The following is a 25,071-nucleotide window of genomic DNA, read 5'->3' as shown; positions in this document are numbered from 1 at the left end:
CCCAAATAAACAGAAAACAGAACCTCCAAATAATAATCAGCCTGTTTCTGAGTGATCACTGTGGACCGCCCTTCAGAAATAAGTTATCATATTGGTTTATAGTTCCTATCATGCTGCCGTCATCGTTGATTGTGAATGAAACGGTCTATTAGCAGTAGGGAGCGAATTCTTGTGTTTTTGCTTCCGGCAGCATTCCTCTGGCGACTCACCGCTGTGAATCCGGAGGTGTTCCTTCAGATGGTGCTTGTATTTGAAGGCTTTTCCGCACTCGGTGCATTTGAATTTGCGGTTGCCGGCCGCTTGGTTGAGCAGTTGGTGCTGCAAAAAACACAAAGAGAGGCTCACATTGAAAAAAAAAAAACTAAAACAAAGACATCACAGAGGTGAAAGTTCAGAAAATAATCACAATCAGTTGGTGTGATAACAAGCAACAAGCCAAATGGGTCGCGTTGCCAAAGGAGCATTTTGGTTTTCTTGTCCCCACCTCCATCGGTTGACAACAATGACAACAGATGATCAGACACCTTATAATTTCCTGCCTCCTGAGCCAAAGGAGGCGTGTCTTCAGAATTTGGCAGCACAGAAAAACAGAAGAAATGAAAACAAAATTTTGAGAACATTTCCTTTCATTAGAACCTGGAATCTGATCAACTTTTCATTCATTTCAGCTGAATAGGCCCAAAAGATATTCAGGATCATCTGCTGTGCACCTGCATGGAAATTTTTTCGCAGAAATGTCTTAATTGGAGCTTTGGAAAGAAACACAACCGTGTCTTTAATAACCTGAGGATGAGGAGCGGAGCGGAGAGCGACTCCCAGGTTTGATGTTCAAAAGTAAACATCGGTTGCCATCCATCAAATTTGCAATTCAAACAGTTTCTCTGAGAAAAAGAGCAAAAAATAACAAAAAACCCCGGCCGTGTAAACCTGGCTCATCAGTCATCAGACAGTTAATTGTGAAAAACGTGGGAGGCGAGGACATTAAACGGAGAGTAAATAAAACGGAAAAAGACATTTCAGTAGCTCCCTCCTCCCACGTCAGCCTCGACAAATGCCGGGGTGTGTGCTGACGCTCCCCGCATTCCTGGGGAGACAGATGGTGACGCACAGGACACTGGGAGGAATTGTTCAAACAGCCCCAACCTTCAAAGATCAAGCAGAGAGAGTAGGGGGCCTCGCCAAGCGGCGGGGAGGGACCCCACCACTTGTATGTTGCTGAGTTGCATAAACAAACAGCAACAGCTGCTTCGGTGCCTGCCCCCCCAACCCCACCCCCCAGGAACCCTGCCCGGTAAAGTTTAGCCCCACCACTGCTACTAATAAGACACAATCGCTCTTTGCTGCTAATTGTGAATGGCATCAGCAAAACGCTCTAACTCGCCTTCATAGCTCGCTGTTGGTGGGAACGCCGGCGCTGCTGTTTGTGGGCGGGGGCCTGAGTGGATGTTTGCATATGTATAAACTCTAATTAGTCATATTTTGGCTAATTGCTTCAGAGGAGGAGGAGCATTAGGTCATGTAAACATACAGTACAAGCAGGCGCTACCTTTCCACGTGTTATTTCTTTATGTTAATCTGACATCACGCCAAGTGATGGGGGGGGGGGGGGTATATTTAAGATAAGACAGTATTTAAAATTCACATCTACAAACACTGGTTTCTTACAGTCACTGAGAAAGTGAACCAGAGGTGTCAAGAGAGATTGATTTATTCGCTGTATCAAACAGCTGATTTTGGGATTTTTTGGATAAATGTTCTGGAATAAAAATGAATTTATACAATGAGATAGTGAATGTAATGAGTGGAGTCAGTCTTTCTCATAACATGACCACAAACACAAGGAAGAAACCAAAGTTTTTGTTTAGTTTTTAAGACAAAAGTGAAAAACAAAGGTCTTAAAATATTTGTAAAACTAAAATAATAAATATCACTGATGAATTCAAATTCACACACACACACACACACACACACACACACACACACACACACACACACACACACACACACACACACACACACACACACACACACACAGACAGACACACATAACCAGGTCTTTAAGAAGTAAAATAATAAATCATCATCGTCATGCAGCTGGACTTCCACTAAATTATATTTTTTGTTGATTAATCTGTTAATTATTCATATTGTGTGGAAGCTGTTTTTTTGTGCTGGGAGTGTGTGCAGGAGACAACAGATAAATATGGAACAATATGAGGGTGGAAAACTCCCACGATTAACTCAGAATGATGAGCTATAAAGTAAAAATTTCTACTTCTGAAATCATAGTTATGAGGCAGGAATGATTCCACTCAGAATTCCATTCAGAATAAAGTTTTTCTTACAGATTGATGTGACACTTCTCACTGCAGCCTTTAAAAAGTCAAAAAGAGTTAAATTTAGTCAAAGTAACAGAAGGAGAAGAAATCCTCATGTATCAGGAGCTGACAGTCAAAGTTTGGGGTTTATAATGATAAATGATTTAAAGTCAGACCTGACTCTCGTGAGGAGCCTGGGGGCCACTTACATTCTGATTTTATTGGTATATAAATAAATTGAATTGAATCAAACGACAAACATGTGGACATGTTTTTACGTCAACATCTCAGTCCGCCTGACAGTGTAGAACAAAAATAAGGTAAAAAGAAACATGTTTCCTGCCAAACTAAAAATAGGTTCTTGTGCAGTTAAAAAGAAAAATGTCCCATAATTTTAGAAAAACCCTTCAAAGTACTTGAATTGTGTTGGAAAGAGGAATTTTGACTTAATTTAACAAATAACAATTTAAACAAAATTTTTTTCTTATACATCCACGTCATCAATAATCTGCAGTAGTAATTCATTTTCTGATTATTGTTTGTTTGGACATAAACTAGGTGAGGAAGGGCAAGAAATGAGCACCACCAACAGGAACAGTCTTAACAGGAGCGCCAAAGGTCTGATTAACCACCTCAAAAATCCACTGAAAAATCCAGATTGAGCAGCCGCCGCCGCAGCAGCCGCAGCAGGATTGTAATTCGAGGATCGGGATGGTGCATCACTGGACCTGCCCATCTGCTCACGTTTACACCCAGCTGGTAGATCAGGTGAAAGTGCCGGCTGCTGACATCTGATCAGATCAGCCCCAGTCTGAGCCTGTCATCCTCACTTCAGAGAGCACAACACAACGCCCAACAGCCGGAGCACCGCAGAGCAGCGTGCTGGTTTCCCCTGCACCAGGCAGGTATTCCTGTTCAGGAATCAGGTTTGTGTCCGTGTGAGGGAGCGACAGCGGTTATCTCTTCTTTTTACCTCAATCTCAAACACATTTTCACTTCAGTTTGTTCATAGCAGCAAATCAGAACATAAGTCATCTCAGGGTGCAAAAATTTGAACTTTACCCAGCCCACGAGCAAGCACAAGGAGTCTTAGAAGTTTAAAAAAAAAGTATATTCAAGCTGGCTTAAAATTTGAAATTGTCTGAACTTATAAAGATACGTTGGGGTGACGTTTGAAATGATGATCCGGTCTTTTTCATGTCACAGTCACCAATGACTGAGCTGTGGACGTATTGTGCATCCAGAAAGTTTTCACAGCGCTTCACTTTTCCCACATTTTGTTATGTTACAGCATCATTCCAAAATGGATGAAATTCATTTTTTTGAAACTTTTTTTCACTTGTGGTTTGAGGTTGTGTGAAGCCATTTATTGTCAACAACTGTGTTTAGTATTTGTAAATTAAAATGACAACAGAAATGACCCAAATGACCCCGTTCAAACGTTTAGTGGTACAGAGGAGGATTTTCTAAGAAAAAAAGATCTGAAAATTTAGCTACAAATTGCCAGAAGGTACATCTGAGATGCAAATCTAGATTTGATCTGTTTTGGTGAAAGAAAATCCTTCTCTGCTCGACTCCACTATGAAGCTCAGAGCAGTGATACAAAATGCCAAACTTGCACTGTGCACAATTTCTCCAATCACAGCCACAGAAACCTGTAACTTCTTCTGGGTTGTCTGGTTGTCTTGGTGGCTTTCCTCACTTGTCTCCTTGCACAGTAACTCGACCACAAACCACCAAAAAAGACTCCAAGCTGTCACTGATGTTAAAGGGGGCAACACACGGTATGAAGAACAGGGGGATGGAAACGTCTGATCACAACTGTATAAGATGCCACAATTGACAGTCAGAGCACAAACCAAGCATGAAGTCAAAGGTATTGTCTGTAGACCTCTGAGACAGGATTGTCTCAAGGCACAAATCTGGGGAAGGGTACAGAAACATTTCTGCTGCTTTGAAGGTTCCACTGAGCACAGTGGCCTCCATCATCTGTAAATAGAAGAAGTTCAGATCCACCAGGACTCTTCCTAGAGCTGGCCGCCCGTCTAAACTAAGCGATTGGGGGAGAAGGATCTTAGTCAGGAAGGTGACCAAGAACCTGATGGTCACTCTGTCAGAGCTCCAGCATTCCTCTGTGGAGAGAGGAGAACCTTCCAGAAGGACAACCATCTCTGCAGCAATCCACCAATCAGGCCTGTATGGTACAGTGTCCAGATGGAAGCCACTCCTAGTAAAAGGCACATGGCAGCCCACCTGGAGTTTGACAAAAGGCACCTGAAGGACTCTCAGACCAGGAGAAACAAAATGCTCTGGTCTGATGAGACAAAGATTGAACTCTTTGGCATCATGTTTGGAGGAAACCAGGCACCATCCCTACAGTGAAGCATGGTGGTGGCAGCATCATGCTGTGGGGATGTTTTGTGGCAGCAGGAACTGGGAGACTAGTCAGGATTGAGGGAAAGATGAATGCAGCAATGTACAGAGACATCCTGGATGAAAACCTGCTCCAGAGCGCTCTTGACCTCAAACTGGGGTGGTGGTTCATCTTTCAGCAGGACAATGACCCTAAGCACACAGCCAAGATATCAAAGGAGTGGCTTCAGGACAACTCTGTGAATGTCCTTGAGTGGCCCAGCCAGAGCCCAGACCTGAATCTGATTGAACATCTCTGGAGAGATCTGAAAATGTCTGTGCACCGACGCCCCACATCCAACCTGATGGAGCTTGAGAGGTGCTGCAAAGAGGAATGGACCAAACTTTCCAAAGATACGTGCACCAAGCTTGTGGCATCATATTCAAGAAGACTTGAGGCTGTGATTGCTGCCAAAGGTGCATCAACAAAGTATTTAGCAAAGGCTTCGAATACTTACATTACATACACCTTAGTTTTTTATTTTTAATAAATTTGCAAAAAATAAAAAAAACCTTTTTTGATGTCGTCATTATGGGGTGTTGTGAGTAGAATTTTGAAGGAACAAAAATTATTTAATTCCATTTCGGAATAAGGCTGTAACAAAATGAGGAAAAAGTGAAGCTCTGTGAATACTTTCTGGATGCACTGTATGCTGTCACGTATTTCAGAATTGAAAAAACTGAGGACTTTGTAGTTGTCACCATGGTGTCAACGACAACAAAGACAAGTTTTATTACCAACATGCAATATTGTTCAGGTTTTGTGCTTATTTGTGAACCCATCTGTGTGCACAAACAGCACACCTCTGTAACAAGAAAGTTTGTGGTTTCACAGTCTGAGTTGTTGCGGTTTGGATTACAGAGGCACAAAATTACCATTTTTAAAAAAAAAATTGGTTTGTGGTACATGCCTTTATTTATGAAATATTTGTTGCTTAGCATGAACGCAAATATCAATCAGTCATGACTATGAGATGAAAACCACAAACACAAACCTTTTATTATTTTATTTTATTATTATTATTATTATTTTTTACAGTGTACTAAAAAGTGAAAATTCTAATAAGCACAAAAGTTGTGAAAAATGTTAAACCTATTCAGGAACAGATTATATATATATATATATATATTTTTTTTTTTTTTTTTTTTTTTTCAACAACACCAACCTTGTCATATGGGGTTTTTGGACCCTGTTACACGTATGTTCTCCACAGAGTTCCCTTCAAGTTAAATTTCTTGAACTTTGCAAAATACAAACCAATGCATGGATTTTGATTGAAGCTTGAGGTCAGAAATGAAGTCAATTCCTATGAGTCCAGAACCACATTTTTTTTGACACTTTTGAACGTGTTTACCTTTAAATTCCCATTTTAAGCTACATTTTTTTCTATTAAACAAAAAAAATATAAAGAAACAAGGACATACTGAGCCCTTCACATGTTTCATGTATTTGGTCTGGATCAAGATCTGGCATATGTGGAGTGCACCGAGTGCTCCTTTACTTTAAGACACTGGGAGAAAAGTTTGTGGTTTTCACCTTAAATGACAAAACTGGATTTTTTTTTTTATTATTATCATCATCAAAAATTTCATTAAAAAAAAAACAGTTCTTCTATTCTAATCGTTCTTTAAAGCACAAACAATGACTCCATCGACTTTGAAATTTACTGCTACAATTTCACTTCAAGGAGAAGTTATAATTATCCCCCAATGTGCAAAAACTCCAAAAGCGTGCATTTTTTTTTTTGCCACAATCTATCTCCCCCCACATCTCAAAGTTGCAGCTGACAGCGAGTTAAACAGCCGTGACTGCTGGATGTGTTTTCACCTCGCAGGACTTTAAGGTGATTCATGCTAACTGCCAGCAGATTCACATTATATCTCAGACGTACAGGATATAACTCGCTGGAGAAAAACGCGAGTATACACAGATGTTTATGCAGTGCATGAAATTAGAAGTAGGGGGAAGGCGAGGTTTGATGGAGTGCTGCGACTGCAGGCGGCTCCAGAGGAACATTAAAGGCCAAGAGTGAAGTGAAGTTAAGGAGCTGATAAAAATTTCCAAATTGGAAATTAACACAATCATTCGATCGTGAACACGAGACTGGAAAATCATATCAGGGAGGGCCATCAAAAAACCATTTAGGGCCTCAATTAAAGTTATTACCATTAAAGGATCTGCATCTTCAAAATGCCATGAAAAATTAATAATGATTGCCAATCAGAAAAAATGATCTCTCTTCTCACAGGGATCAGAGCACATTAGAGATGGAATGAAAGAGTCGCTGGAGAGGAGGAGGAGGAGGGAAGAAGAAGAAGAAGAAACGGTAGCAGTCCTCCTCACCTGATCTCTCGCTGGCTTGTGTGTGGCCATGTGGCGCTCGAGCTGAGTGCGGTAAGCAAACATGTAGTTGCACAGCGGGCAGGCGAAGTTCTCCTCGTTCTTCTCATGGCGGTACTTGATGTGCTCCTTCAGCGATGTCAAACGCTTGTAGCCCCGGTCGCAGTAGGGGCAGGTCAACAGTTGGGCGAAGGCATCTGGCGTTCCAGGTGGCAGGTCTGCACAGGAGAGAGCAGGAGGAGGAGGAGGAGAAGGAGGAGGAGGAAGGGAAGGGAAAGCGGGCCAAAAGGTCAGTAAATCAATGGCAGCTAATGGGCGGACTGCCCAGAGTGGTATGGGAGTTATCTCTGCAATCTGCTCCACATGAGAGCCTGGCATCCGCCGCACTACGACCTCCTCCTCCTCCTCCCTGCTCCTCAGCTCCACAGTCACTCTTCTGTCTCCGTGTGTCCAACACATTTAAATCACAAACTTTATACAGCTGAAAAACTGCAATAATTTTCATCTACGTATCAATCTCTGGGCCATCTACCATAAAAACAAAACACTGACAATATTTGTCTTGTTCAGATGTTTGTTACCGCGGCCAAGGAGGTCAGGTCTTCTGTCTGTTTGACTTGTAACAGGATTACACAAAAACTACTGAACTGATTTTTGTGAAACTTGGCAGGAGGGTGGGGTGTGGACCAAAGGGGAAACCATTCATTTTTGGAGTGGATCCAATTAAGGGGGCAGAATCAGGATTTGTTGGGATTTCAGTTTCTGTAACATGGCCAGATAGGGCTTCTTTTTTTTTTTGACATATTCATAAATTTGTCAAGAAATGCACAAATCTTTCAGAACATTCTACTGACGTTTTTACATACAGTACATGCTCGAACCTATTCTCTTGCACATTTCTTTAAAGTTGGACCAAAATCTTGAATTAACCCCTCTATTTGGATCCCATCAAAATGTATTTTTGTGTATCTCTGAAATTATTGCTGATTTGTTTGCAGTTTGTTTAACATTAGTCATTTTTCAACATTTTTTTTGTGAATTTCTCAAGAGGTGATACACAGATCTTTCTGAAAAAGAATATGAATCTGTGGTGTGCTAAAGTCTAAGAACAGGTGAGATTTGGTGCAGATCTAGATTACAATCCAGATTTTGTGGATCTTAATCCAAAAATGGAATATAATAAACTTTTGTACATATAACTTCTATTACGCGATTGCTTTTGTGTATGCAGAAAACACTGCTTCCGTGTTTTGCCTCACACTTTTCCGAGGAAATGAAACAATTCTGTTAAAATCGTCTGCTGAAGAAGTCGACGTCATTTTCGCAGGTTTCGTGTTGTGGAGGAGGATCAGGAGGAGGCTTCTGCTCAGAGACCCGCCAGTCTGGATTACTGCGTATGATACCCGCTCGTCCACTTTCACCTACTCTTAGAAAAGAACACCACCAGGCTGCACCGCTTAAATTCTACCAGTTGTGTTTAGTGGATCACAAATTATAAAATATTTTTCAAACTTTCCCAAATGTTGACCACGTTCCACGACCCTACTTTTACCACCGGTTATGGTACACCCGTTTTCCAAATGGGTATTCGTCTTTTTCCACACCAACAGCGGACACAATCGGACATAAAAAATCTGCACTGGGCGACGTCCCCCAATCAGTAAAACATTGTGTTGTAGATTTAATATCGTATGCTGTTTTCTGTTTTTGACTAACATGTTGTGAATGTCCTCAAACTGCTTCATTACATCTGAGATATGAATCATGTCTCCATTCTAAATTTTTTTTTTGGAGGTGTGCGATTGGATTTCCAGCCCGGCACAGCTGTTGCTGAAGGCTGTAGGTAAACACTGAGGCATCCGCTGAATCTGTGGGACCAACAGCTGCCCCATCGTGTCAGCCGGAGGAGCTGCTGTTCACTTCTTTTTTTTAATGCCATTACTCATACGCAGAGGTTAGCCGAGCATGGAGGCCATTTTTCTGCCACACTCGGCGGGAGAAGGTCAAAATATTTACCGAAGCAAACCAAGAGGACCTTCAGAACCGTCACATTTTGGCTGCAGGATCCAGCAGCCAGCGTCAGTCATTTCAGATGAATATCTGTGTTGATATGATCTGTGCCTTGATGCTCAGATAGGCTAAATATTTAGATGAATGAAACCTGGTGCTGTTCTGCATGTTGATGAATGTAGCATTAATGCTAAAGGCTAGCCGCCTCACATAACTTCAATCCTGAACTGTTTCAGCAACAGATCAACAGACCGAGCACTCAGTTATAAGACGACCCTCAGTTCAAGTGATTTTTAACATATTACCGCATTAGCATGCTACCTAGCCTAGCATTGCCACTACAATGGCTCATCAACTCACAGGGTCGCTCACTCAGAAGTAAATTTGACTTCACAGTTTGTGAGCAAATAATTTTCGTATCACTAAAATGTTTGGACTTACAAAGTACTGAAATATTTAGTCATAAAGACTACGTATAAAACACTCGTGACAGAATTTGAAGTGTGCAAACAGGAGCGTGTTTAGATTTGTGACACAATTATTAACACAGTATTAATTTCACCAGTTTTGACTTTCAAACCAAAAAATTATTGCAATGAAATCAAGTAAAATTAGACTCAGGAATTCTCTAATATCAGAGATATTTTGCTCATTATTGCAAGGCTTCTGAAAATAAATAAATACAGTCTATCCCTTCCAGTGTGTTAACTCAAACACAATACATTCTGTCACCATGTATGTCTCCAAATTAAAAGTGATCATAACGAGGATGAGCTGATTAAAACGTGGCTAACCTCGATGAAGTACTACAAGTAAAAGTAAATCCTTTTGGCTTCTCCCTTGTTGCTCACTCAGTCTGGGTTGCCCCATAGATCCAAAGTGATCTGGATGCCCTTCCTGTCACAACTCCACATTACACAGAGAATGGGTAAGGGTGGGGTTTGAACCAGGAACCTTCTGCACTTGAAACAAGCATGCTAACCGCTTGGCTACCGCACACCTAACCTCGCTAACCTCAATGCACTACATCCACTCAAAAAGCAACTTTGTTTTGTCTGTATAATATGCCACCTGCTGGACATGTGTGGTATTGTTATAAGAAATAATGATATTATCAGACTTAATGGAAATTAGGAGCATGTGTGGCTGAAGTTACTGGTAGCTTGAAATGAGTTTGTTTATCTTCTTTCACAAGCAAAACAAATCTGACCTATGGGTGGGCCGTGTGTGTGTTCGTTTGTGTGTGTGAGATGGGGGCGGGGCAGGTGTGTGTGTGTGTGGGGGGGCCACCAAAGCTGAGGTCCGGTGGCCATCTCGGCTAATGGTGCATGTTTCAAAAATGACATAATATTGACGAAGACTTATTTTGAGTCATTTGGAAGCATTTAAATCATCTGACCCCGCCCACCCTGCAGCACAGTTCGTACCGTTCTCCTCGGGTCCGGTGGCCTCCGGAGTACCCAGGCGTGACAGCTCCTCTGGTGCTTCTGGGTAAATGATGGCGGTGTCGCCCCTTTGGAGGTACTCGGCAATGCTCGCCACATGGCTGTCGCTGTCATCCAGTTTCCGCTTAGCAAAAAACTCCTCGAACTCTGAAGTGCAATCGACGCTCTTGACTGAAGAGACACATGAAGAGGAGGAGGAGAGAAGAAGAAGAGATGGAGGATAAATTGGGTTTATTTCTTCCCCAGAGAAATGTCTTACAGGAGGATATTGGGAGCATGTTGGTGGAAATGCGATGAGGACAGCCGCCCTAAAACATTACCGCTGTGCTTTTGGGGAGAATACATCTAAATTACTGGGTTTGCTTGTCACGCCACGGCGGCTAAAATAAGGATTGTAACTTAATCCGAACCAAATGTCAGATCTAAACATGCTACCATGGAACCGCTGCAGAACAAGGTGCAAAAACACCCGACTGACCCAATTTCCTCATCGCGCTGAATCACATTTAGAGTTTGGGTTTGTAAAACGAAAGAGATAAAAACGTGGAGACACAAACCCAAGTGCGGCTTAATCAGCAGCAGAGCAGCTTCTCTGTATCGACTTTCACATATAAGGTCAATCAAGAGACTGTGGCTTTTGTTGATTCCATGTTGAACAGATTAACGGGGCCAAACCACAAGCCGGGGCACTGAATTAAAACACACGCGCGCACACACACACACACACACACACACTGAGCCACAGCTGAGCAGAGCATATCTTAAGCCAGCCAAAGTGCTGAGGCCACACAATATCTTTCTCAAATTATTTTCTCGTCCCTCCTCTTCAGGGAAAGTTTTAAGCCGCCGTGAGGACTGAGCCGCCTCCAAACATCGAGGTAAGAGAAATCAGTCACCTTCATACGCCAATGAGATGGTGTTCTGTCAAACAGACGACATGTGCAACCTGAAGAGATCTTTTCTGCAGACCGTCAAATGAAAACCCAGTGAGGTCTCATCAGAACCAATCCGGTTTCTCATAATTATCAAGTATGTTTCATTGTAACACCATCTAGAGATTATGACTTAAGCCCCGGTCACAACCCACCGTGTGTTTTTTTTTTCGCCGTACGTTTTCTGCGGATGCCACGGCCACTACGTTTTTGTGAAAATGTACGGAGGCAGTAGCAAGAGGAGGGGGGGAGTACGTTCAACGCATGTCTCTAGGAGTGTAACGATAAAGAGAGTTGACAATAAAGCAGTGTGTGTGTGTGTGTGGGGTCGCTTTTCTTTTTTATGAGCGGGACCGGAGCGGCAGGTGTTTTTTCGGCGTCAGCGATGGATGAGCATGTCCAGCCTGCAGCGGTCAGTTGTACGAGTGTTTACTTGCCTCGAAAAGTTACAGCTGAACAAAAAGTTACAGACTGAAGCTGTGGAGTGTCTGTGTTGCTGAAGTTTGGAAATAAAGTCCAACTTCAAGTGAGAAGCTGCGTCGTGGATGCATGTCTGTCAGCCTCCATAGTATGTGGTGAGTGCCGTAATCCGTACTGCCTACGTACGGATTTGGTTAATTCAATAGTAATTGAATGAAAATGTGCTGCTTTTAATCCGTACTGAGGCAGTACTCACAACATGCGTCATCTGTACTGCTGGTGAATCCGCAGCCTGACCGCAGCGAAAGTTCTACATGCACTAAAACCTCTACGGCGTGTCTGCGTGCTCCTAAATTCGTACTGAGGCAGTACTCACGACGTACGGATCTCCAAATTTAGCCCACGTTTTTGCAAGTAGACTGCACGCACGTGCAAGTACGGCGGGTTGTGACCTCGGCTTTACACACTCATACCTGTTATCTAGTATGACATAGATCCTCACTTATGAGAAAATCTCATACTTATCATCTAATAGAACTTAGAATCTCATACATATGACATGATTTAGAATCTCATACTTATGAGCTGATATGATGCAGAATGTCATACATATATAACATGAGATGTCATTTCTTATTTATGATCTGACTAGAATATATATAATATAACATGAGTTAGAATATTGCACTTATGACCTAATATGATGTAGAATCTCATACATATACAACATAAGTTAGAATCTCATACTTATCATCTAATATGACTGAATCTCATACATATATAAAGTGAGTTAGAATCTCATACATATATAACATCAGTTAGAATGTCATACATATGATCTAATATCACTTAGAATCTCATACTTATGATCTAATATGACTTAAAATCTCATACACATATAGCATCAGTTAAAATCTCATACATATGATCTAATATCACTTAGAATCTCATACTTATGATCTAATATGACTTAAAATCTCATACATATATAATATCAGTTAGAATCTCATACTTCCGATCTAATCTGACTCGCAATTGAATCTCTAATCTGAATCTCAATTAGAATCTCATCCTTATCACCTCATATGACTTTGAACCTCATACATATATAAAGTGAGTTACAATCTCATATGTATGCTGTAACTATCATACCTATGATTTCATATGACATAGAATATCATACCTATGATCTAATTTGACTTAGAGTCTCATATTGAAGTGGTGAACCCACCTACTATGACGGGCTGTTGGGCATGCTCAAATACACCCAAAAGAGCTTTTTCACGATGCACCCTGACATGTTTGTCCTGTAAGAGTGTGTCTTAATTAGGTGGCAGTGCGTCAAAATTTAAAACAAAGAGCACCACAACATGGTTCATGACAGAGCACTCTGCGGTGCCCAAGAGAACAGGTTTTTATCATATGGTAAGTTTCTTTGGCTTCCCCCTTTTTTTCACTCCAGGTCGCCACAGCAGATCTGACATGGATCTGCATGTTGATTTGCCAGAAGTTTACACTGGACGCCCTTAATGACACAACTCTACATTACATGGAGAATGGGCACGGGTGGTCTTAAACCAGGAACTTTGTGCTCTGGAAACAAACTCACTAACCGCTTGGCCACTGCGATGCCCAGGGGATTTTTAATCAGGTTTTTCTCCCACAGTAAAACTTTCAGCAATGCGGTCTGGACTGCACCGGAACACGTTATACATGCAAAGTCTGGTTAGTGTGTGAGCTTTAGGCTGTGGCTGGTGCCAGACTGCTGGCATGTCTGCCCCATCTTACATAGGAGTTACGTGGTGGGGTTGAGCTGGGACCGTGCACCAGACAGATAAAATACTGATGAGTGCATTTTCTTACTTGTTCTTTTTGTCCTGTAGAGCACTTGTTTCAAGGGAGTGTCTCTGTGGTGTGATCCATCTGACTGCTGCCTGCATGTGTGCACCAACACGCAGGAGCACCTGTCACTGACATTACTGTAAATGTAACAATTGTTTCTAATATTACTAATACTTCTTGGATAATACAGTCTTCAATACATCCAGCAACTTTAAAAATTAGTCTGGTTTCTCACTTTATTATGAATGTGAGTCATGGTCAGTGCACAAAGCTTCAATGAAAACCTGATGCATATTTTATATGGCTTTATATGACAGCATGCATTTCTGACTAAGTATCATCTATTTATGACTTATTGTTATGACTAAGCATCATGCGTTTCTGATGTACCATCATTGCTATGAATAAGTATCATGTATTTCTGATTTATCATCGTTATGACTTAGTATCATGAATTTCTGACTTATCATCATTGTCATGACTAAGTATCTTGTATTTCTGACTAAATATCATGTATTTATGACTTACCATCATTGTTATGACTAATTATCTTGTATTTCTGACTATCATCTATTTCTGACTTATTGTTATGACTAAGCATCATGTATTTAACATTATCGTTATGACTAAGTATCATGTATTTCTGACTAAGCATCATGCATTTCTGATTTATCATAATTGTTATGACTTAGTATCATGAATTTCTGTCATCATCATTGTTATAACTATGTATCTTGTATTTCTGACCATCATGTATTTCTAACTTAAAACTTGTGCCAATTCAACATGCAGATCCACCTTGGATTTGCTGTGGCGACCCCAAGTGCAAACAAGGGAGCAGCCGAAGGGACTTATTATGTATTTCTAACTTATCATCATTATGACAAAGCATCATGCATTTCTGATGTGTCTTCATTGTTATGACTAAGTATTATGCATTTCTGGCTTGTCATGATCGTTATGACTAATTATCTTGTATTTCTGAATATCATGTATTTATTACTTATTAACATTGTTTTGACTAAGCATCATGCACTTCTGACTCATCATTATCGTTATGACTAAGTATCATGCATTTCTGGCTTGTCATGATCGTTATGACTAAGTAGCTTGTATTTCTTTGTCTATCATGTATTTCTTACTTATTAACATTGTTAAGCCTACGTATGTATTTCTGACTTATTATTATGACTTAGTATCATATATTTCTGACTTATTATTCTTGTTATGACTAAGTGTCATCTGTTTCTAACTTAATATCATCTTTATGACTTAGTATCTTGGATTTTTGACTTGTCATTATGACTTAGTACAGGATCATGTATTTCTGACTTATCATTATTGCTATGACTAAGTATCATGAATTTCTGACTTATCATTGTTATGACTTAGTATCATGTATTTCTGAAGTATTATCATTGTTATCTCTATGTATCATGTATTTGTGACTTACCATCATTATGATTAAGTATCATGAATTAATGACTTATCCTTGATAAGTCAGTTAATTCAAAATGCTGCAGCTAGAGTACTGACAGGGACTAGAAGGAGAGAGCATATCTCACCCATATTGGCCTCTCTTCATTGGCTTCCTGTTAATTCTAGAATAGAATTTAAAATTCTTCTTCTTACTTATAAGGTTTTGAATAATCAGGTCCCATCTTATCTTAGGGACCTCGTAGTACCATATCACCCCAATAGAGCGCTTCGCTCTCAGACTGCAGGCTTACTTGTAGTTCCTAGGGTTTGTAAGAGTAGAATGGGAGGCAGAGCCTTCAGCTTTCAGGCTCCTCTCCTGTGGAACCAGCTCCCAATTCAGATCAGGGAGACAGACACCCTCTCTACTTTGAAGATTAAGCTTAAAACTTTCCTTTTTGCTAAAGCTTATAGTTAGGGCTGGATCAGGTGACCCTGAACCATCCCTTAGTTATGCTGCTATAGACGTAGACTGCTGGGGGGTTCCCATGATGCACTGAGTGTTTCTTTCTCTTTTTGCTCTGTATGCACCACTCTGCATTTAATCATTAGTGATTGATCTCTGCTCTCTTCCACAGCATGTCTTTTTCCTGGTTCTCTCCCTCAGCCCCAACCAGTCCCAGCAGAAGACTGCCCCTCCCTGAGCCTGGTTCTGCTGGAGGTTTCTTCCTGTTAAAAGGGAGTTTTTCCTTCCCACTGTCGCCAAGTGCTTGCTCACAGGGGGTCGTTTTGACCGTTGGGGTTTTTCTGTAATTATTGTATGGCCTTGCCTTACAATATAAAGCGCCTTGGGGCAACTGTTTGTTGTGATTTGGCGGTATATAAATAAAACTGATTTGATTTGATTTGATTTAGTTGATGAGTTGATGCATCACCCTAATGATATATAAGGTTGTTGTTCCACTAAACATGGCAGCGAAACTGTAAACTTAATAAGTGAGTGATCAGACCCCACTGATGTAAGAGGCATGATGTCAATATTCGTGACAGCAATACCACATGCGAGAACCAGATCCAGGGTATTTGCACTAATGTGCGTCGAATCCCGAATGCATTGCCGAAATCCTAAGTTTTTCCTTCCCACTGTCGCCAAGTGCTTGCTCACAGGGGGTCGTTTTGACCATTGGGGTTTTTACGTAATTATTGTATGGCCTTGCCTTAAAAAATAAAGCGCCTTGGGGCAACTGTTTGTTGTGATTTGGCGCTATATAAATAAAATTGATTGATTGATTGATCCTTATGAATTAATATCATGTATTTCTGAGTTATCATTATGATTAAGTATCATGTATTAATGACTTATCCTTATGACGTAATATCATGTATTTGAGTTATTATATCGTTATCTCTAAGTATCATGTATTTATGACTTACCATCATTATGACTAAGTATCATGTATTTCTGACTTATTATTATGACTTAATTATTATGACTTATCACATATTTCTAAATTATTATCATTGTTATGACTTAAGATCATGAATTTCTGACTGATCATCATTATGACTTAGCATCTTGTTTTCCTGACTTATTATGATTGTTATGACCTTGTAACATGTATTTCTGACTTATATTTGTGTTATGGTATTTTATTCTTTTATTATGACCTAGAATCTTCTAATTATGAGGAAGCAGTATTTACGAATGAGGAGAACGAGTAAAGTGAAGGATATGTATGTTTTCCTTTTTAACAGGCACAAACAGTTGTCGGTACAAAAGACTTCATCTGCAGCATTCTGCTGTTAATTAGTCGTTTAGACCATGAGCCAAGGTGAGGTTTAAAGAGCCATTTGTAAGGCTGTGATGACTTTGCCTTCCAATTTGCAAAAGGTCAAGGTAGTAGATATTTGGTTGTCAAAAATGGCACGGAAATGTCATCGGTGCCAATGGATGGCTTTTGATAATGCGATAGCATCGTTTACTGAATTCTCATTAGACCATTCTTCATGGACTGTGCCGCTAATTGTTACTGCACTGAAACCTGACAACATATCAGTGTTATTTATCTATTTTGGGGCTTTCCTGGCTTCTATTTCATGACTAAAATCATTCGACTGAAAAAGAAAGCTTTATTGTTCATGTCTGTTGCAAACTTTGAAGCTTTTTTGTGTGTGACTTTGGAGGAAAACTTTGTGTCGTTATGGAGAAATGTTGGACGTGCCTCTCAGTGGAAGAGGAAATCACCTGGATCAAAGTGCACTTTGGCACCGGGACGTGATCAAACTGCTCATGTCTTTAAATGAAATCACATGTGATGGAGTGGCGGCGCTTCCACAGCGGTGCCACATTATTGTTTCCAAAACTCCTTCAAGCGCTCAAAATGGAAAACATTTGCTGTGCTTGAATTTTCAGAAGAGACAAATGGAAAAAAGTAGAGAAGAAGAAGAAAACATCACAGCCACTCCAGAGTAATAATAATTAAAGTTGAAGGCAGGGTTTTGGGGTTGTGCAGCGTGAGTTTGGTTTACCAGGATGATATCATGGAGCGGAGAATTTTGGGACAGACACGACTATTCAGCTCGAAATCAGCATCCTTAAATTCATAACAAATGACAGATGAGGTTTGGATCCAGAAACAGTTATTACAAGTAAAAGCTGAAAAAAGCCGTAAAAATGTAATTAGTGGGAGTTGAGAGAAAAGACGACGGGTTTAATTGCGGGTCAGCTTGTGGATGTGGTTGGTGAGCCGGTGTGCCGGGCGGCACACAAACCGGGTCACACAATATCAACACAAACACTTAACGCTGCTCAGTTTCCCAGTTACTGATTACTGACACATCCACTTTAAAAGCATCACAAATCCAAATAAGGAACTTTAAAAACACATCTGCAGTGTTTTGTGGGTTTTTTGTTTGTGTGTTTTCATGGCGGTTTTTATCTTATTTTAATGCTGGAAGATTAATCCTTCTTTTTTACCGCCACGTATCCGGGCTGATTTGTGGTAGCAGCAGGTTCGTGTTTGCTCCTGGATGAAGGTGTTTGGAAAACCTCCAAAGTCAAGTTTCCAGGAGACACTTATTTTACCCCCATTAGTATTTTACACACATTTTAAACTGTTTTATGACATGAAATGAAAATAAATAAACTCACTTAAAAAAAAAAATCACTTCAACGTCAGAATGAAAATACATCTTTTACAACATGATACAAATTCAATAAAATTCAAAAATCATAAAAAATACACCATTTTTTATTATGAGATTTAAATTAATTTAAAATTTTAAATTAAACAGATACATCAGCTCTATTGACTAAGTGATGTTTCTGGATTCTCTGGTCTGACCAGACTAAAACTTTAGCCTTTCAGAATAAAAGTTACACTGAGTGAAAGTCAGACGCTGCACATTATCTGGAGTGTGCAGCCTTGTGGCTGCAGCGGCACGTCGTAGGCCTGTTTCTCTGCTGCAAGCTCTATGAGACTTCTTATGACTCACAGTAACACAAATGCAGCAAAATACACAACAATCCTGCAGGAAAACTGTTATGTATTCTGCAAGAATCACCACTTAAAAGATGTGTGCTTTTTTATTTTTATTTAAATCAGATTCAGATAATCCAATCATTTTCTAAACCTGCTTACTCCAATTAAAGGTCAATTAAGGGGGGGGGGGGGGGCTGGAGCCTATCCCACCCCAGACAGCATGCCAGTCTGTCACAGAGTCACATACAGACAAACAAACACATTCACACCTGCAGACAGTTTAAAGTTTCCAGTCCACCGAACCTGCATGTCTTTGGATGTGGGAGGAAGCCGGAGAGAACCCACACAAACACGGGGAGAACACGCAAACTCCACACAGAAAGGCCACAGGTGGGAGTCGAACCCTTGACCTTCTTGTTGTGAGGCAACAGTGCTAACCACTAAGCCACTGTGCCACCTAGATTTGGACAGTGCAGATGAAAAACCTGCAGAGGTGATTTTTGTTTTTATAAAACAACAGCTTAATTAAAAAACAAAGCAAAACAAACAGCTGACTGATTTTTGCAAAAAGTACTGGAAATATCTCTTAAGGTGTTCTCCCCCACTGCTGACCTTTTTGACATGAGATTCTCTACGTTTCAGTGCAAAAAAACCCAATCGGACACCCACTCAGGGCCTGGACCTGGTGTAATCTGTGGTAGAACACTGTGTGCGATCAGGACAGCGTGAGCAAAAACAATCCTAATGGGTATCATACGTACTCGGGTGCAGCAGGTAATATAATTTTTTTCAGCTATATTAACAAATAAATCCAGCCTGATGCTGTGAAGTTTGAAATCGGGGCGTTAACTGCGGCCAAAAACTGGCCACGGGAGGCCGCCCTTACAGGAGAAGGAATGTGGATGTGGTTTAAGATCTGGCAGCTTATTGGCCTTTGGCTCATGGCTGCCCTCTAGTGTAGCTTATGTTCACTGTTTTGTGCTTTTGTGCAGTTTATAAATACTAAGAGCAAAGGTGACAAAAACACATTCAACATGTCATCTTCAGTCAACTCACCTGTACCGTTTGCAACCGCCTGCAACGTGGCGTCAGGCCCCAGGGTGTCAAAATCATCTTTTATTTCATCTGCACAGAAAGACAGAGGAAGAAAGGATAGAGGGAGGAGGGTGAATACATCAGTGTACCGTGCAAAGACAACAATGAGGCCTGTAAGAAGAAGAAGGTGCGGAGCAAGCGATGGCGGCACTGCTGTGCATCGCAGCGTGCCGCAGTTTTGTTCGGCGCCCTTGATGAATGCTATCATCTGGGCCAGGCACTGACTTATTTACCTTTAACATGACAACAAGCGGCGGGGGAGATGAAGAAAGCCTCAATCGCCAAACACAGCGATTAAATACAACGCGGAGCACATCCACCTGAGCAATCATAGAGCTCCAGCCAACACACCGCCGGAGCTTATTACTCCCTGGCTGTGACGCCGCGGCAATCCTCTGCATGCAGGATCACGCTCGTTTTGTCATCAGTCATTTGGTGGATGCTTTTATTCAAAGCTCCAACTGCAAAGAATACGAACCCTGAACCACAAATTTTTGCTGCACAGACGTCTGCGCGGAGCCAGAAATAACCTAGTCGGTTTGGCTGAGTCACAGAGTCAGACTGAAGAGAAGTTCACATTTTAAAGTAGACGAGTAAGACAGGAAGTGTCATCCAACATGTTCCCACTGCAGGGAGGAACCATCACAATGCAAACGTAATAAATTCCTTTAGAACAGGCGTCAGCAACCCTGATCCTGGAAGTCGATGACCCTGATCCTGGAGGTCACCTGTCCTGCATGTTTTCCATGTGTACCTGTAAAAACCCCAGCTGATTAGTCAAGTCTGGTGTTTCCTGGTTCTTTAGCAGTGGGTGGAGCAGGGAGAGTTGAAAACACGGTCCAGGTCCAGGATCAGAGTTGGTGACCCCTGATTTACAGTCGAACAATGCTATGGATCCAGACGGGGAAATATTACAGCTGGGATCAAAATGCAGTCAATTAGGAACTGCCCATGTGCAGACTAACAGAATGAAGTGGTCCTGTTGATGGTTTTGCACCGTTAAGCTGCTACACATTATTTAATGGTACATGAGCCCATTTGTGATGCATATACATGCTAACCAGACAAGCTAACAGGTGCCTCTGTGTTGAGGACCCTGGCAGCGAGAGAACCTATGATGCCTACGTTTGACCTGACTGCAGTTGCTTCATGCAACTTCTTTTTGTTGTTGTTGTTTTGTGCGAAGGTTTCATCATTTTAAAAGCAGTACTTTCAGGTTTATCCAAAAAGCTAAAGAACACATCCAATCTTTGCAGAAAGTCATGAATGAATCCATGGAGTTGGGACACATGTCAGGATGGCAGATCTTCAATAATCCTTCATTCTGCCCAGCAGCATTATTTCAAGCAGAAATGGTTCCCAATCAGGATAATGGCGCTGAGCCAGTGCAGGCGGGCGGAGAGCGTCCTGGCACAGGTAAGCCGGCTGTAAATAAACACTGTGACAGACCCATAAAGAAACGGCCGAATCCTCCTCTGACAAATCCATGGCTCCGCGGTCGAGGCGAGGACACAGGCTGGACAATCATCTTAAGGAGTCCCCCGGACCTCCTTCCTGCCTTGTCTGTAAAAATTAAATCAAGGTGCTTCCGAGAACTCCGGGGAAGACAAGAAAACCCACATTGTGAGCTTCATCCACATCTGGTCCTGTTCTGCTGCTCCTACGAGGACGTCACAAATGTTGCATTGTCAAGATAGTTTTTTAATTTTTTAGCCGCCCGCTGCAGGATCTGATGTAACCGCCCCTCCAATGGAGAAATCTGGCACTTAAAAACCAGATGAGGTTTGTTTTTATTCTCAAAAACAAAGGACTTAATAGATATGGATGCTTGCTAAGACTCATAATTCTGGGTTTTCTTAAAATTAAAGATCTGGATTCTGTGGTAAAATGATAAATACAGCCGTCAATGGCTTCAGAGAGTAATAACAGAGTCTTTTAGAAGGATATGTCCTTGTTTAACTTTCCCCTGGTCGGGCCTTTTCTCAAGCATCAAAACCACAGGCAGAGCACGAGAAAATAAATGGGTTTTAAACGACATAAATTAAGCTACGACAAAACAAAACCGGCCAAAAAAAAAAAAAAAATCCTTCCACCACAGATTAAAATATACCCACAAGTATCGTATATCAGCGGGTGAAGTTTCAGGTTTATTCGTGCTCGTGAGTTGTTTGCTTTGGGTAATCAAATTTAGCTGCATTCTTTCAGGCTGACGCAAACAGAAGAGCCACTTCTTTACCTCAGAAAACTTTTATCTGCAGTGGAGACGGAGTGAAGGCTTCGTCCAGCATGAGGTGGACTCATACCGCTTAACGTCTCACCGCCGCCGGGCTTCACAAGACGCCTGCAACTGCCAGGGTTAATGGTCCAATTCCTGGTCCCTGTTATGCAAGCATTTCCTATGAATGGCAGCGTGGAGACCCTGTGTTATGTTGGCAGTGAGTCCACGTGGTCTACAGTACCGCATGGAGGTGTGAGTGGGCTCGAGACCCAGAGTGGGCTCGAGGTGTCCAGTATCCTGACCATATTCTGCCTATTTTCAAAGCAGCACTGATGCCATTTATTTTGAAAACATTCCTGTTTTAATCTGAGACCTGAGAACAAGTCTGTGATCTGAGGACCAATCAGAGACATGAGGACAAATCTGAGGTCTGAGCACAAATCGGAGAGATGAGCACAAATCTGAGACCCGAGAACAAATCTGTGGTCTGAGGACAAATCTGAGACATGAGTGCAAATCTGAAACCTGAGAGCAAATCTGAGACCTGAGAGCAAATCTGAGACCTGAGAGCAAATCTAAGACCAGAGAACAAATCTGAGACCAGAGAACAAATCTGAGACCTGAGAACAAATCTGAGACGTGAGGACAAATCTGAGACATGAGAACAAATCTGAGACATGAGTGCAAATCTGAAACCTGAGAGCAAATCTGAGACCTGAGAGCAAATCTAAGACCAGAGAACAAATCTGAGACCTGAGAACAAATCTGAGACCTGAGAACAAATCTGAGACGTGAGGACAAATCTGAGACCTGAGGACAAATCTGAGACCTGAGAACAAATCTGAGACCTGAGGACAAATCTGAGACCTGAGAACAAATCTGAGACGTGAGGACAAATCTGAGACCTGAGGACAAATCTGAGACGTGAGGACAAATCTGAAACCTGAGAGCAAATCTGAGACCTGAGAGCAAATCTAAGACAAGAGAACAAATCTGAGACCAGAGAACAAATCTGAGACCTGAGAACAAATCTGAGACCTGAGAACAAATCTGAGACGTGAGGACAAATCTGAGACCTGAGGACAAATCTGAGACCTGAGAACAAATCTGAGACCTGAGGACAAATCTGAGACCTGAGGACAAATCTGAGATCTGAGAACAAATCTGAGACATGAGGACAAATCTGAGACCTGAGTGCAGATCTGAGATCTGAGAACAGATCTGAGACTTGAGCACAAATCTGAGACCAGAGTAAAAAAGAAAGTACACTCTTATAATGTGACTCAGAGTGCACGTCTCGACACACAAAACGAGACAACAGCTGCCAGCAGCGTAAATGTGATGCGATGACGTTCTATGTGTCATATGCATCCATGAAGTCAACTAATGGCAACGTGATGTTTGACAGGATCGTGACGTTCTGGTGAAATGTCCTTCATGAGTCCATGTGTGACACCACCACAGTCTGTGGGCAAGATGTGTCTTCTGTTTAATTAAGAGGGGGTGTGGCTACTAACAGTTCCTTTCTATTTAAAGCAACAGGTCCAGAAGTTGAAGTTTCTACATGCAGTGTCTCATATACATATATACATATATAAATCCTTTGAACCCCATTTTGAAAGGTCTGATTTAAAAACAATAATAAAATACAATAATACTAAAAAAAAAAAACTATTTTCTTATCATATTACAAAAATTCTAAAAGCCCTTGAACAAAGCATGTTGGGAAAAAATAAACGTAAAATTATGATATTTCATCAAAATCACTTTATTCTCTCTATAATCTCATTTCAAATTTTTGCCAAAAATTAACCATTTGCATAAACTAAAATTCTGCCCTCTGTAATGCAACTGTGTGCCGCCCCTTTAATGACTCAGCTGAGCTCAACAGTCATGTGGAAAAAAAAAAACAGGGACTCTTCTTTGTCTTTGTCTTCCAGTTACCCGTCTCCTTCAATTAACTGAAGATTTTTATGAGGTGTGAGGGTGAACGTTCATGTTGTGCAATGCCCAAATCAAATAAAACCCTCAAATAAAAATAAGAATAAAGGGACTGAACTGGAGGCTCGAGCAGAGAGGAGGACAGAGATACACACACACACATACATACATACATGTGTGTGTGTGTGTGTGTGTGTGTGTATATATATATATATATATATATATATATATATATATATGTATGTGTGTATTTCCATAGAGGTGCAGGACTTGCAGGTGCAGTGAAAAAACAGTGAGTAACCTTGAGAGTCAGAAGCATCTGTCCGTGAGACACCTGGTCAGTTGTCTTCGTGAGCTGAAAATGTGTAAAATGTTACCCCTTGAAACGATTCCCGCCAGACACGGAACACAGTGCGCCAAAACAAGATGAACAAAGTATGTTTTTCAGTGACAAACTAGTCACTGAAAAGGGCAAAAGGAGAAGACGGGTGATTTATTTGAAAACGCCTGTCAGCATTAATGATGTCATGCTTTCCACCAAATCACGTGCGGCCTCGCTGTGGGACGCAGGAATGTCAAGGACAACACCAGACACAAGACACTGATGGAGGGCCTCGGACAGTCGATGAATTTGTTGCTTTCTGTCCTACATGCTGAAAATCCACTTTCCCCACTCTTTTTTTTCCCCTTAAATTCTCTTGTACCTCCCCGACCTGTGTCAAAGCTCCTGATAGGGGAGTGCACACCAAATCAGTGCGAGCGCACGGGGCGGGTAAGTTATCTCAGGGTTAAGTTATGTGCTGAGGTATCACTGTAGACACTTAGGCACCAAAGAAGAAAAACAGCCTGGGAAACATAGATTGGGAAAGAGACTCCCAAACGTTGTAATGAACTTGCTTTGCTCTCCAAAATATGTCAGACACTTTATCACACAAGAAGGATATTATCTGGGAATTGCAACATAGTTGAATTACAGACATTACGGCACCGTGGGTCTTTATCAAATAAACAATTACCATATGCAACGACAGCTTGTTTATCCTTTATCTTGATTTATTTACCCGACTATCTCCTCTCTCCTCCTTAAAGACTTGCACCTAACACCAACTCTTGTTTGGGAAAATTTACCCCCCCCACCTAATAAATGTGCAATTTTCCCCCATCTTAAAATTTAAGATTGCTGAATGTGAAGCGGTTTT

General features: G+C 41.3%; 1 protein-coding gene across 4 annotated transcripts in view; it reads right to left on the bottom strand.

Moving 5' to 3' along the window:
- Window positions 1–25,071, bottom strand: part of zeb2b (zinc finger E-box binding homeobox 2b) — a 202,206-nt gene that overhangs the window by 15,774 nt on the left and 161,361 nt on the right. For 3 of the 4 annotated variants that reach the window (XM_034179059.1, XM_034179044.1, XM_034179049.1), the window contains exons 4-7: window positions 19,675–19,743; window positions 10,509–10,697; window positions 7,075–7,289; window positions 210–318 (exon numbers count right to left, since the gene is read on the bottom strand). In XM_034179059.1, coding sequence (XP_034034950.1) covers window positions 210–318; window positions 7,075–7,289; window positions 10,509–10,697; window positions 19,675–19,743 — 582 coding nt within the window. The remainder of the gene's footprint in view (window positions 1–209; window positions 319–7,074; window positions 7,290–10,508; window positions 10,698–19,674; window positions 19,744–25,071) is intronic. The other variant, XM_034179054.1, reaches the window with a different exon arrangement.

This window comes from Thalassophryne amazonica, chromosome 1 (assembly GCF_902500255.1).
Source record: "Thalassophryne amazonica chromosome 1, fThaAma1.1, whole genome shotgun sequence".
NCBI lineage: Eukaryota > Metazoa > Chordata > Actinopteri > Batrachoidiformes > Batrachoididae > Thalassophryne > Thalassophryne amazonica.
Note: the sequence above shows the minus strand (reverse complement) of the source record. Positions and strands in the feature narration are given on the sequence as shown.